The 14,468-nt window shown below is 37.5% G+C and overlaps 1 protein-coding gene across 1 annotated transcript in view; it reads right to left on the minus strand.

Annotated features, from left to right (window-relative positions):
* Positions 1–4,786: 4,786 nt before the first annotated feature.
* LOC311072856 (uncharacterized protein) overlaps positions 4,787–14,468 on the minus strand; it is a 52,345-nt gene continuing 42,663 nt past the window's right edge. Inside the window, exons 3-8 of the mRNA XM_084098160.1 lie at positions 11,541–11,659; positions 11,229–11,322; positions 8,445–8,922; positions 6,182–6,578; positions 5,814–6,096; positions 4,787–5,720 (exon numbers count right to left, since the gene is read on the minus strand). Of these exons, the coding sequence (XP_083954286.1) occupies positions 5,430–5,720; positions 5,814–6,096; positions 6,182–6,578; positions 8,445–8,508 (1,035 nt within the window). The 5' untranslated portion in view covers positions 8,509–8,922; positions 11,229–11,322; positions 11,541–11,659 and the 3' untranslated portion in view covers positions 4,787–5,429. The remainder of the gene's footprint in view (positions 5,721–5,813; positions 6,097–6,181; positions 6,579–8,444; positions 8,923–11,228; positions 11,323–11,540; positions 11,660–14,468) is intronic.

Here is a 14,468-nt window from a genome sequence, read left to right on the forward strand (position 1 = left end):
TTGGGTATAGCCAGGTGAAAATGTATTGTTGAATCTTGTTGACATAACAGTAAAATACTTAATGTTAAGGTCTGAATGTAACCCATTTAGACTACCCATGAGCATTAATAGATAGAGGCAGGAAGAAGTACTTTAGAAACCAGCCTTTATTAATTATTATTGCAGAGATGGGGTTTGGGGCTGGGTCTGTGGGACTGTTTCTGGGGGTTCACTTTATATTTTACCTACCTTTTGTCTTCTGCATTCTCCTTACCATTGTCTCCTGTTCTTCCCTCAGACTCGTCCCCCAGAAACAGTCCCACGGACCCAGCCCCAAACCCCATCTCTGCAATAATAATTAATAAAGGCTGGTTTCTAAAGTACATGTACTTCTTCCTGCCTCTATGTATTACAGTTTTTCTCAATTGTTTACACACAAATACTGGTACTTGAGACATAATAACCACAACATATAACTCATGTACCAACCCCCTGAACCAATTTTGCTAAACTACAAGCACAATTCCTGCTTTACACTCAAATTGCAGTTCTAAAACACACTTTTTTCAAAACACTACACACAATTCTCTGCTTTTGGCACAGTTTTCATGCAGAAAATCTCTTGTTTTCACAAGGAACACACTGCCATTCAAATATGCACACTGACTCATCACATGGGCAAACACCCATCACACAGTTTTACAATTAGCAATCAGAGCTTTAGCATACAGTTTTTGCCTATTGCTTACACACGTTTTGCTAAATTTAGCTCATTGTGTCAAAACTCTACACACAAGCAAATAAGACAAAAAACTGGGAAGTAAACCATTCACATCTATGTCAAATTGAAACTCTGCTATCAAAACCTAACAATCCTTTGTCAAAATGTCACTCTGATGACAAAATGATATCCAATTGCATCATATGAATACACTTTCAGATCAGCAGCAACACACTAGTCTACTTTATATAAAAAACTGCAGTCTTTTGTTTTCAATGTTTTTATTCAGTTCCACAGAGGGCATGTGCACAGTGCGCAAGTGGGCTTATGGATCCTGCCGTCTGTTGGGGTCTGGCCACAGGATCTCATCAACATCACAAGCAATGTCTTCTCTCGCTAAGCATCGGGGAAAATATCCCCTTGTGTGCCGAATCCATCCCTGGATTGACCTCACCTCAAGGTCTCCGCAGGCCTGTTGCATTGCCTGCAGAAGAGGCATACGGGCATGTGGTTGGCGGTCATATACGCGCCATCTCCAAGCGGAAAAAAGTTCCTCTATAGGATTTAGAAATGGCGAGTAAGGGGGCAAGTACACAACTTCAAATTGATCATGGTTGGTGAACCAGTTCTGGACCAGAGCAGCCCGATGGAAACTAACATTATCCCAGACAACAACAAACCTGGGCTGCTCTGGTCCATCCTGTACAACTGCATCATGAAGTGTATATAGAAATGTGATTATGTGTTGCGCATTATAGGGACCCAGTTTGGCATGATGGTGCAGTAGCCCTCGAAGACTTATGGCAGCACACAGTGTGATGTTTTCCCCGCGCTGCCCCGGGACGTGCAAAATTGCCCTTTGGCCAATTATATTACGTCCCCGTCGTCTGTTTTTGCTAAGGTTGAATCCAGCCTCGTCAATGTAAATACATTCATGCGGCTGGGCAGCTCCATCCATGTCCAAGATTCTCTGTAACAAAAAATACATATTGTGGATGGCTTTACTCAAAGCACACACTTACACTATACATACAGAACCGACCCATCCCACCACACAGGTACCTGTGTAGCTTTCTGAATGCATCTATGTGGTACTAATCCAGTGGTACATATTCATCTGTTACTGGACTGCACCCATTCTTTATTGTAAATGTAAAGGACTGAAACACTTACCTGTATATATTCATGTCGAAGTTCTTTGACCCTGACACTGTTCCTCTCAAATGGGACCCTGTACAGTTGCTTCATGGTCATGTTGTGCTTTACCAAGATCCGTCTGATAGTTGTGATGCTTACTTGATTTATGTTGTTGAATACTTGCCTATCTGCAAGTATTTGTTGCTGTAGCTGGTGGAGACGGATTGCATTGTTTGCTCTGACTAGGTTCACTATGGCAAGTTCCTGCTGTTGGGTGAACAGGCATTGGCGTCCACCCCCAGTAGGTCTTCTAGCCATTCTGTAGAAAAATGCAACCACAAATTGTTCTCGTCTGCTTCTTTTTTACAGTACTGTGTATACTGAACTTTACTGTATTTACCATACACAGTACTGAACCATCTCAACACGTTATCACGGTATGTTTCACAAAACTACCACTTTTGTTGAAAAAGGAGCATTAGCCACCCTGGAATACAATACATGTGATACAGTAATGTGATATGGTACAGTACTGTAAATACTCTATACAGTCTGAGTAGAGAGTTGAAGACATACCTGTTTTCCAGTCGGAATGTCCTTATTATGGATGAAACTATGAAGCGGCTTAGATTAGGATGGACTCTCTGCCCAGCTTCCCTCATAGTCAGGCCATGGTTTATGACATGGTCCACCAAAGTTGCCCTTATGTCATCCGAAATAATGGTCCTTGCGTGGCCTCTTTGACCACGTCCTCCTCTTCGTCTGCCTCTAGCTCTCCCTGCCTCCATGCTTGCAAAGTTCTCAAAATGGCTTAACTGAGGCCTTTTTGTAGCTGGCTGATTGGTGTTCAGTTTTGTAAGTAAGTGTTTTCAGGTGTGTGTCTATGTCTTTTCACTTAACCAATGTGTGTTGTATTTTGAATAGATGTGTTTTCCCAATGGTACCCTGAGATTTCATTTTTGAACTAAGTGTCTTATATGTATGAAATAGTGTGTAGTGTCTAGGAGCAAGTGTGTTGCAGAAAGGAGCAAGTGTGTTACAGAATTGCAACTAAAGTGCAAAGCAGCGCTTTTGTTTAAGGTATGGTTACACTTTGTTTAAGGTATAGTAACAACAACTTCAAGTTATGTTACTTTGGTTTAAGCATGTGTCTATAGTGTTCAAGCAACAGGCAAAAACTGTAAAAGGGCAACAGGTGAGCTCTTCAATGGAGCAGTGGATGCCAACATTGGATTTTTTTTTTTTTTTACTGTAACTGTATACAGTCAATTCTTCTGTTGTTTTGTATGTAGACCACTGTATGTCCAACTTTGTGTTGGTTGGGATGTACATTGTTTTTGTGGGAAAAATAAAATATATTTGTTACCGTGTATTTGTGTGTTCTGAGTATAAAAACAATATTCTCAAATATTTTACAACACACTTATGTATGTACTGTCTGTAGTAAGTGTAACACTGAACAAAAAAAAAGGCCTAAGTCATTATGATGAATGGAGAAAAAGTGTTTTCCATTCATCATAGTGTTTTACATTGAGCACATCAGTGTTCAACTGGTTCTTATAAATGTCTGTTCATATGATGGTTTGTGTGTGTCATTTGAAAACAAAATACCATTTTGAGAAGAAATAACATTGTTTTGAATGTAAAGTTTCATTTTGCAGGAGAATTGAGTGGTTTTGCCCATTGTGTGTGTGTTTTTTGATTTGTGTGTAGAGTTCTGAGAATATGAGGCTTTCAGAAAATGTAATTGTCTGACATATTCTCCCCATTACTTTCTTGCACAAAAGTTTTTTTCTCTCTTGCCTTTCTACCTTTTACATCACACCAGACTATATTTATGAGGCTTTTTTTTTTTTTTTTTTTTGCATTTTTCATCAAAGCCAGCAGTTTTAGTTCAATTCCTAAACTGAACAGAATTTGAATTGAGGTTGCAAACCAAATGCAAAAGTTTGTATATAATTTAGAGTAATTAAAACAGAGTTAAATCCAAATAAATTAATAATATTACTATATAAATTTGTTTTATATTTAATCATTTATATTTAATAAATTAACTTTATTCTTTATTTATTTTATGAAACGATAAAATAGCATCATATAAAGTATTTCAATTTACTCAATATGCAATCAATAGATTCAATGTAAATATGTTCATCCACATTTACATTTACATTTAATCATTTAGCAGACGCTTTTATCCAAAACAACCAATCCAAACTTACAAACTAACAATAGGGCAGCAATATGCAAGTGCTGTGACCAGCCCCAGTTAGTCTAGCACAGAACACATAGCAATGTGTTAGAATAGATATAGAATAGTAAGTGTTATTATTAATGGGTCAAGTGTTGCAGAAAGAAATGTGTCTTGAGCAGTTTCTTGAAGATGGCTACGGACTCAGCAGCTTGGGTTGAGATAGGCAGGTCATTCCACCAGCAGGGAACAGTCCAGGTAAAGGTCCGTGAAAGTGATTTTGTGCCTATTTGAGATGGAACCTCAATAGTCCAGTCATTTTAAGCCAAAATGGGGGTCAACCTTGAACAAATTGCAACAGAAGCAAACTCAACTGATTTTGTATCCTCAATATGTCCTGAGTAAGGAAAAAAAAGCCCTGAAGAATCCCATTAGGGGAAAGTTTCAAAAAAGACCCAAATATAGCCTATTCATACGCCTATTCATTCTTTTTCTCATGTGAATAGGGTAAAAATTTTAACCTTTAGATATCACCATGAAAATTACTGAGTTGATTACTTAAATCAAGACAAACAAAAAATGTATTACAAGTTTTTTGAATTGTTTTGTTACAGTTTTTTCTGATTGCTTAAGCACATTTTTTGTAACTATTGGCTATTTTTGCAAAACTCTACACACAAATAAGAAAACCTTTCACCCAATTATCAAAACATTGTAGTTCTCTTGCAAAAGCAAACACAGCTAGATTAACTCTTCACACCTTCGTAAAAATGGTGTTTTCGTATCAAACAGTAAACACAAGCCATCATCTACTAAGCACACAATGTGCCAACTACACACTGATGGTATGAATACAAAACACATCTGGCTTTTGCTTTCTCTGTGTACAGATGTCAATTTGAGGTCATACTTTTGTCATAGTGTCATGTAAACATACAAGGATCCAAACTTCAAGTATTGGTGTTTATTCACACTCATCAAAACCAAGACAAAGTCAGAACAAAAAATAGTAATTTCAAAAAAAAAAAGGAAAAAAAAAGACAATCAGCCTACATCATGTCGTCTTTCTGGGTCCGGCCACAAAATTTCGCCCACATCGCATGCGATATCCTCCAGTCCAAGGCACCGGGGAAAATATCTCCTTGAATGCCGTATCCAGGCCTGACATGATGCCTGGTCAATATCTCCACATGCCTCCTCCATTGCCTGTAAAGGGGCTACCTGTTGATGAGGATGACGGTCGTACACTTTCCAGCGCCAGGCAGAGAAGAACTCCTCGATGGGATTTAAGAATGGAGAGTATGGAGGGAGGTTGAGTGCCATGAAGGATGGGTGGTCTGTAAACCAGTTGCGGACCAAAGCAGCCCTATGGAAACTAACATTGTCCCATATGATGACATATCAGGTATGCTCTGGTCTCTGAACAGTGAGCATGTCATGTAAGGTGTCCAGGAATGCAATAATGTGTGCAGTGTTGTATGGGCCTATGGTTGCATGATGGTGAACAACACCATTTTGGCTTATAGCTGCACACATGGTTATGTTACCACCACGTTGTCCTGGGACATTGATGATGGCACGGTGTCCAATAATGTTCCTGCCACGTCTCCTGGTTTTACTGAGGTTAAAACCGGCCTCATCTACAAAAAGTAGCTCATGTCCCATGGCATCTGCTTCTAGTTCCATCACTCTCTGGACAAGACAAAACAAATGCAACACATCAGGCCCATGCACAGCACTACAGTATGCACTTCCAAATTCAGAACCAATGACACTATAGCTTACCTGCACATAGTCATATCGCAGTTGCTTTACACGTTCTGTGTTTCTCTCGAAAGGAACTCTGTAAATTTGCTTCATTCTTATTCTGTGGCGCGCAAGTACACGACTTAGTGCAGAAATGATTACACTGTGTATATTTTGAAAGATGGTGTCATTATCAATTATGCGCTGCTGTATTTCGCGCAGTCTTATTGCATTATTGGCAATCACCATGTTCACTATATGGGTCTCTTGCTCTGGAGTGAACATTCTTCCTCTGCCCCCAACATCTGGACGTCTAGCAATTCTGTAAAGTAACAATTTCAGTATTTTTGCATGTATGGTACTGTTGTGTTTCTCATTAGAGTATGGCAGTGCTACAAAGTACTTACCGATTCTCATTTCGAAATGTCCTAATGATGCTTGCCACAGTGTAGCGGCTCAAATTAGGCTGAACCCGTTGGCCAGCTTCCCTCAGGGTCATCCCATGGTTGATGACATGGTCCACTATTGTAGCTCTGATGTCATCAGTTATTCTATTTCTTACTCTTCTTACCCTTCCTCTTTCCCCTCCTCGTCCTCTTCTTGCTCCTCCTTGTCCTCTTCCTCTAACTTCCTCTAACCCTCTCGCTTCTTCAACTCCACGTCCTCTTCCTCCAACTTCTTCACCTCCACGTCCTCTTCCTCCAACTTCTTCACCTCCACGTCCTCTCCCTCGGCCTCTGATTCTCACTCTTCTCACTCTTACTGCTCCTTCCATTGTACTCCACACAGACAGCTTACCTGTGGCTTATTTATAGTGCTTAGGCTGATTGCAAAGTAAACTAATTATCTAAAACAGTTTTCACATGTGAAAGTGTGCCAGACAGTTGGCAAAATAGTGTTAATGATAGCCATACATGTGTATAATTTTGCTAGGAGTGTGTTGGAAATTTGGTAATTGAGTGTAAGCAGTGAGTTATGTTTAAAGTTCTGCAAAAAGAGTGTTGTGCAGTGAATTGTGCCTACAGTTTTGCAAAGTGTGTGTTACAAAATTGCAAACTGAGTGCAAAGCAGTGTTTGTGCTTTTAGTTTTGCAAACTCAGTGAGTGGTTTTGCTATACGTATTACAGTTTTTTACGATTGCTATGACAGATTTTTCAATACTTTTAACAATTTTCCAAAACTCTTAACACAGTTAGCACTACATCCACCTGTGTAAGCTATACTATTAACACATTTCTTGTTGCTTTAACACAAAATGCATACAATTAACACAAATTTAAAATGCTTGAACTTCTTTTACACACAAGCTCAAACAAGAACAAAACAATGGATTTTTACTGCCAAATTTACCAATGCTTTAACACTGTATGTCAGAACAGATAACACCATGTTCTGAACCTAACCTTACAGGCTTAAGTCAAGGTAAATGACTGTTTATATTGTGAATTGAAACACAAATATATCCCCTGTATTTTATTCCATTGCTAGTGAGAAACAGCTTATTGAAGTTATGCAAATGTGGGACAATGTGGCATTCCACCATTCCCATCTAGTCACAGCCTGGTTTGACGCCCATCAGAGGATGATGTCTATTTTCCTTGCCCCTTACTTCCCTTTCCTCAACCCCATTGAGGAGTTTTCTCAGCCTGGAGATGAAAGGTTTTTGACCATAATAGTCCACAGGACCAAATGTCCCTCCTGTATGCAGAAGATGCTGCATACCAAGACATCACAGTTGAACACTGCCAGGGGTGGATAAGGCATGTTACTGTAAAAGATTCTTCCCAAGATGCCTTGCCAGGGAAGATATCAGGTGTGATGTGGATGAGAACATGTGGACAAATGCAGAAGACCGGGCAGATTAGAAGATGGCCTTTTCTGTTTGTATATTTTGTATTTTCACATACAGTACTGTAATACTGTAAATGGCAGCTATATTGCATATTTTTGTTATCTTGCAGAAATGTCCTGTTGCAAATAAAGCCGTTACTGCAGCAATTCTGTCTCTGTCTTCTTTTTTTCACAATCCATACATTCTATAAAGCTACTCTAAGAAGGGTCATTTATTTTGCTGTATTGAATTTCTGCTGCAAAAAAAAAAACAACTAAATGCATGCATTTACATTACAAACAAAACAAAAATATAGAGACTTCCAAAAAAAAAAAAAAAAATCTGCAGTGCAAAACACAATCTATGATCATACAATATACTATCAGTTGTATAAGGGCAGACCTGACACATAAAATAATGCAGTTTCTGTAATTTCAGCTGATGATAGTGTTTTTTTTGTCATTGTGTAATGATTGACTAAATGTTCCTGTTGGAAGAGAACATGTGTTAGTGTTTTGAATAATTATTTGATTTTGAAACATGTTTGCAGTGTTTTGTTAGACATAGTGTATTGTGTATTATTGTATTTTGAAAATTAGTTTTGGAGTTTAGTTTACAATGTGTGATTTTGAGCATGAAATTAACCGTTTTGCCAATTGTGTGTTTTAGGTGTGTTGGTGCATTAAGAGTTTAGGAAACTTGTTAAATGTATTGAAAAAACTGTCATAGCGATTGTAAAAAACTGTAATAGTTTTAGAAATTGTGCTACAAGAATCACGATTAGTGCTTAAGCATTCAGAAAAAACTGTAATATACCCTGTAAAGCAGTTTATAATCACCTCTGCTCCATCTCCTCCCTCTGCAGCTGACATCTGAGTGTTGGGTTTGTTTCTCCGATTTCATGCACCACAATCCATTTCATTATCTCTCTGCTAGCAGATGTCATTGGGAAAAAAAACTGAATTACATTATAAACAAACAAAAACTCATAAATATTTATTACACATCCATTTTTGTGTATTGCTTTTATGGGTGATTTGTGTTTCTGTCTTCCTTCATCTTTCTTCTCACATCCATGTGGGTATTGTGACTTGAACCCAGGTTGTTTGATTGATGAGCTCTATTTATTTCTTCACAATTGCTAAGCAGGGCAATAGTGTTCAATATTCTCTCACCTTTTTTCTCTCCAAACTCTGTTGCCAGATTCATTTGGAGTTTGTACCTGTGAGAAACAGATTAGGCATCTGACCAACAGCAGTATGGCACAGACTCAAACGGAGGCTGCATTCCCCTGATGGATCCACCCACTCTGAAACACTGCAAAACAGTTTAACAGATTGAAAGCTTACCAATGGCTGAAAGCTAAAATGACATTTCCAGAGAAGATGATGCCAATTCCAGTTTAAAGTAAATCAAGATATTTGATATTTAGTTCTTTAAAAGGGAAAAGAGAGCTATGTGAACAAGTCAGTAACCCCTACTGTAGGTTATGAGTTTGTTTCCCAGTGAAGGCATGAATTAAATCTATACTTTTATTACAGTGTATACGTTGCTTTGGATAATAGTGGCTGCCACATGCATAAATGTGGTGCAGTAAAGAGAAAATAACAACAACAAATGATATCCATAAGTTTCTTGCATAAGAAATAAGGTGAGCAACTGAATCTCCTGAGAAAAACTTCCTTGTAATCTCACATATCCCATCTAGATGTGTTTTTATCTAATTCAAAAACGTTTTTAATGGAAACAAACCAGAAATAAAATTTAAATATTTGATGAAAAATGAAAAGTAGAAATGTTGCCTTGGCAATTAAGTGAAATAACATGAGTGTAAGTTGAAGTATACTAAAATTACTGAATCTAAAACTGAAATAAAAAAAATAATATTAAAAACCAAAAAACTAATATAAAAGTGACAGAAGTACCTGAAATAAAAACAAAAATAAAACGATGAACAAAAACTGATCAGCTAATTCAAAATAAATTCTACAATACTATATAAATAATTCTAAAATAACACTAATTCAGAGTTTCAGAAGAGATTTCAACAATGTCTCAATGATACAAGTCTCTTGCCAAGATACCAGTCTGCAATTAAAAGTCAGATTTCAAAATAAACTAAAAGATTTCTTATTATATTCCCCTATCTGAGCTATGCTATATCCACATTCATTTTATGAATTTGTGCTGGTTCTATTTTTATTTCTTGTAGGGAATTTTAGGAGAAAGACCTGAGACAAAGTTGATACTTCAATAATACTCCCGAGAGATAAAGAGCAACCTTTGAGCGTTTTTTTTTTTTTTTTTTTTGCAAAAAGCAACACTGTAAACAAATATATGATCAATAAGTTATGACAACATATGTTTTTACATTGCTTTAACTCAAAATAATTTAAGCAATTTTCAAAAAAAATGTATAAGTTATACAAGATTCAACAATTTTTTTAAGTCAGTTTAATGTGATTTAAGTTGAAATGACAACTTGAAACATCCAAGTTGACTGTACTTAAAAATGTAAGGCACCAACTTTTTTTTTTTTTTTATGGTGTATCCCAGAATATGACATTTAGATATTTAAAGGCAAAAATCGAGTGTATGTAGACCTCTCACGACTGTTGTAAACACAGCTAATTATTTCAATTCACTCCACCCCCTCCCTTCTGAGCTCCTTCCAAAGCCACGCCCCCAAAACACATGAACGTGCGACGCCAAACGCTCAGGCTCAGCTGGAAGACGCATTTATTTACTTATTTATTTACCTGAGACGAGTGGAGAGGAAGGAGCGCAGTGCATGCAGTGACATCATGTCAGAATCACATGTAATAAAATACCTAACTTTATCACTATAAATATAAACAAATAAGATGGCTTTTAGTACTCACTATCAAGCTAGCATATCGATACTGGTAAAGTTTAAAATATATTTAGTTTGATTCGGTAACGAGCTATATTTATAGGTAACGAGCTATAATTATAAGGCAAAGCTAAAAACAGGTTGCATTGATGCACGTTTTCCCATTACCATCAGTTACACTGTGATGAAGGTGAATTTCGTGTAAGATTCATAACATATACGGTGTTTTGCATGTAAGAGTTTGCATGATGAAAACATTGTTGACTCTGATGAGGACTAACGTTACACTCCGGAGACAAGTACCGCATCGTCGGTTCAAGGACAGGTCCGGGGTCGAGGGCGAAGCAGAGGAGGTCGTTCAAGAGTGCGGGCAACCAGGGTCCGAGGAAGTAGTTTTTGCCTTGTTTGCCTTCGCTGACTGCATATGCAGGTGCTTTGAATTTTGAATGCTCTTTCTCTGCCATAATTTCTTCGTAGGTTCCGCGCCTCTCTTGCACTCCTCAAATCAAACGGGTGCGCGCGCATATGGGCAGATCTTGTAGCAACGGGGTGGTAACCATGGTTGCGAGAGAGAGTGACAGTCGCCCAAACCAATCAATTGTTTCGTCCCGGATGGAAATAATGAGCTGTGTTTATTGCAGATTAAAAGGTCTACAGTCACTCGATTTTTATACTCTCTTTTTCAGAGCACTTACATTTTAATTATGTATTGGTATATAAAGACAGTTTAAACAAATTAGAAAAAAAGTTTTTTATAAAAATGCCCTACCTTTAACATGCATGCCCAAAGACCAACAAGTAAGCCAACGCAAACAGCACATCTGATTCTGGCATTTGCGATCCATGGATGAATAACCTGTCATCTGAAGGGACAGAAAAGCATGAGTCATGCTGCTGGAGGTACGTCATTTCATTGACCGCACCGAGCATCACAGATTGCTGCTTCTGGACCTTCTGTGTCACAGCTTTTCTCTGAGGCAGAAGAGTCACGTAATTGGATCAAGTAATGAGATCAATCACTGCTGTGTCAGAGCTGCTAACAGAAACACACACAAACAAAAGTATTTCAATGGGTACAAACCTGAAGCTGTCACTCCGCTAGATTCCTATGGGAAGAGATGTGGTACTGCTTGACAGTTGGATGGTGGTAAATGTTCTTGTGATAAGAGGACAGCTTCTTAGGAGATCACTGGATCTCTGCTAAAGGCAAGCCAAGAGAAAAATCCCAATAACAGTTCTCTCAGACTCTTACAGAATGGACTCATGCTCATGCAGTAACACCATGTTTAAATCAATCAAATCGTCTCCAAATGAAAGAGAGAGAAAGAGAAGAAATGAGCAAGAAGAAATCAGAGATAGAGAAAGAGAGACTGGTTAAGGGGACTGCAAAGTGACAGTTCAATTCTGATGTACAAACAATATATGCCATTAAACTATAAAAAATATTATTAAAGCAATTTCAAATGGCAATGAGCATGAAGAAGAAAAAAAAAATAAGTTCAAGACTTCCTACATTGCAAAATAAACAAACAAATAAATACATTCTTAATCAGTATAGTTTTCCAGTAAAAAAAAAACAAAAAAAAACACACACACAAACAAACTACCTAAACATCCTTACATTTCCTTAAAACAACCAAACAAAAATGTTACATAACTAGTAAATACAGAAGCTTTTATAGCTTTAACAGATTTTTTTCCCTTTTTTTCTTCTTTTTTAAAGCATAAATCTAACTTGCATGTTTAAGCCAATTTAACATTTTCAATAACCGTTTGTCGGGTCTTGGTGACAGTTTGTTGCTTCCTATCAGTGCAGTGTGAATGAGCATTTAGTTTGAAGAACAATTAAAGGGGTGGTATAATGCCCTTTTCACAAGATGTAAAATAAGTCTTTGATGTCCCCAGAGTGTGTATGTGAAGTTTTAGCTCAAAATACCCCACAGATATTTTAGCATGTTAAAGTTGTCACTTTTTGAGGGTGAGCAAAAACGCACCGTTTTGTGTCTGTCCCTTTAAATGCAAATGAGCTGCTGCTCCCGGCACAGAGGGCGGAGCTTCAACAGCTTGCACTCACACAGACATGCACTGAAAATTTCAAAAACCTTTAGCCTTTTATGTTCAAACCGGATTCAGACAAAAATGGAGAGACTCAAGAAGAAGTGACAACATGTAGAATACAACAGGACATTTCTGAATGGTTAGTTGATGAATTTATGTAGCTTATGTGTAGTTATCTTCTAGTCATTGATTTAGCATATTCTGTCTTGATAATCTATAAATCGTGTTCAGGGGGCGGGGTTTATGTAAATTCCAGGGTTGGTGATGTCACTAACCCTGGAGGAATGTCATGTAGTTCCTACCAGCCGTTTGTTGTAGTCCTTAAAAAGCAATTTCTTTAAAATAAAATATCTCCCTTTGCTTTGAACTTTGAGCGTTGTAACTGTAGATGTTGTTTATGCTCAAACAGCAGCATACACACTAACTAAAGTAAAAAAAAAGTGAAATCATAAATCAACCACCCCTTTAAATAACTTGAAGAACCCTTTTCCACTGTAAAGAACCTTTGTTAAAAGTTTAAGGTTCTTCATGGAACAATCAATGCCAACAAAGAACCTTTATTTTCAAGAGTGTTTCTCTTTTAAAAGCTCCAGATGCAAATGAAGAGTTCAGATGCAAAAGCCTCTAAGTGCCATCTGAAATGTTCTTCTAGAATGATAATTTGTATCAAGCTCGTATATTTAAGTTCAGTAATTTCACTTAAATGAAAATGAAAATGACCTATTAATTGTCATTTAAGTGAAATTACTGAACTTAAATATACAAGCTTGATAAAAAAGATCATTCTAGAAGAACATTTCAGATGGCACTTAGAGGCTTTTGCATCTGAACTCTTCAAATATTGATCCAACAGCCTTTCAACTCAGCTGATTAATCGGCTCATTTTACCGATATAATTTATAGGCTGAGTTTGAAGCTCTCTAAGTTGAAAACAACACAATGATTTTCATGAATCTTTTTGATTTTAACCTGCATGCCTCAGAGCAGCTTAATGGATATGCCATTATCAAGAAAAGCAGCAGTATGAGTAAACAGAACACACTGCTGGCTGCTAGTGTGTTACTGTAATACAATTTGCTGTACAAATCACATTTTCACTCATTAATTCTTCAGAAGAGGTGGAAGCTGTGTTGCAGTGGTAGCACACATACTTGCTGGCTGCGCATAATGGGGCATTAACTCTGACAGACATTTGTAGCCATCAAGCAACAGGGTGTTCATTCATTTTCAATGAGAATTGAAGCAAAAAAAATAAAAGAGTTGAATGCTTAAACCTTGGGTCTAGAAACTAGAAAAAGAGGTTCACTCATGAGAGAAATGTCTGTTCTTGGGTTTTTTTTTCATTATATGACAACGAAATGCCAGATTCCCCTCCTCCCTTAATTTTTCTGTATAGCACACACATGTAAACAAGCACAAATGTAATGTACCTTATAATGTGTGTGTGTGTGTGTGTGTGTGTGTGTGTGTGTGTGTGTGTGTGTGTGTGTGTGTGTGTGTGTGTGTGTGTGTGTGTGTGTGTGTGTGTGTGTGTGTGTGTGTGTGTGTGAATATTGGACATAAATAAATTCTCTTCTTTGGAAGCCTGAATCAATTGAGCTATTAGAGTCCAGACAAACCTATGAGATGCGTATGGTCATCCTTCACCTGATAAAATTCCTTCCATTGTTGATGTTTTATATGTAACGTGAAATTGGTCTTTTACTAAGCACTTCAAGTCCACCTTTATGTTTTCATCCTTTATGCATCAACAAAAGTATGTGGGAAGAGAGATACAAGGCATGAAAGGAAAGCGAGATATTAGGATGAAAGAGAAAAACAGCTGAGTGTGGGGATGACAAAGAAACTCAAAATGAGCTTTTCATTCTTATTCTCTTATTTTTTTCCCTCTTTCTCTCAGTGATTGCTCTCTTCTTATCATCATTCATTTACAATGGTCCTTCTCTTTGGA

This window comes from Abramis brama (genome assembly GCF_963993115.1).
Source record: "Abramis brama genome assembly, chromosome: 22".
Lineage (NCBI taxonomy): Eukaryota > Metazoa > Chordata > Actinopteri > Cypriniformes > Leuciscidae > Abramis > Abramis brama.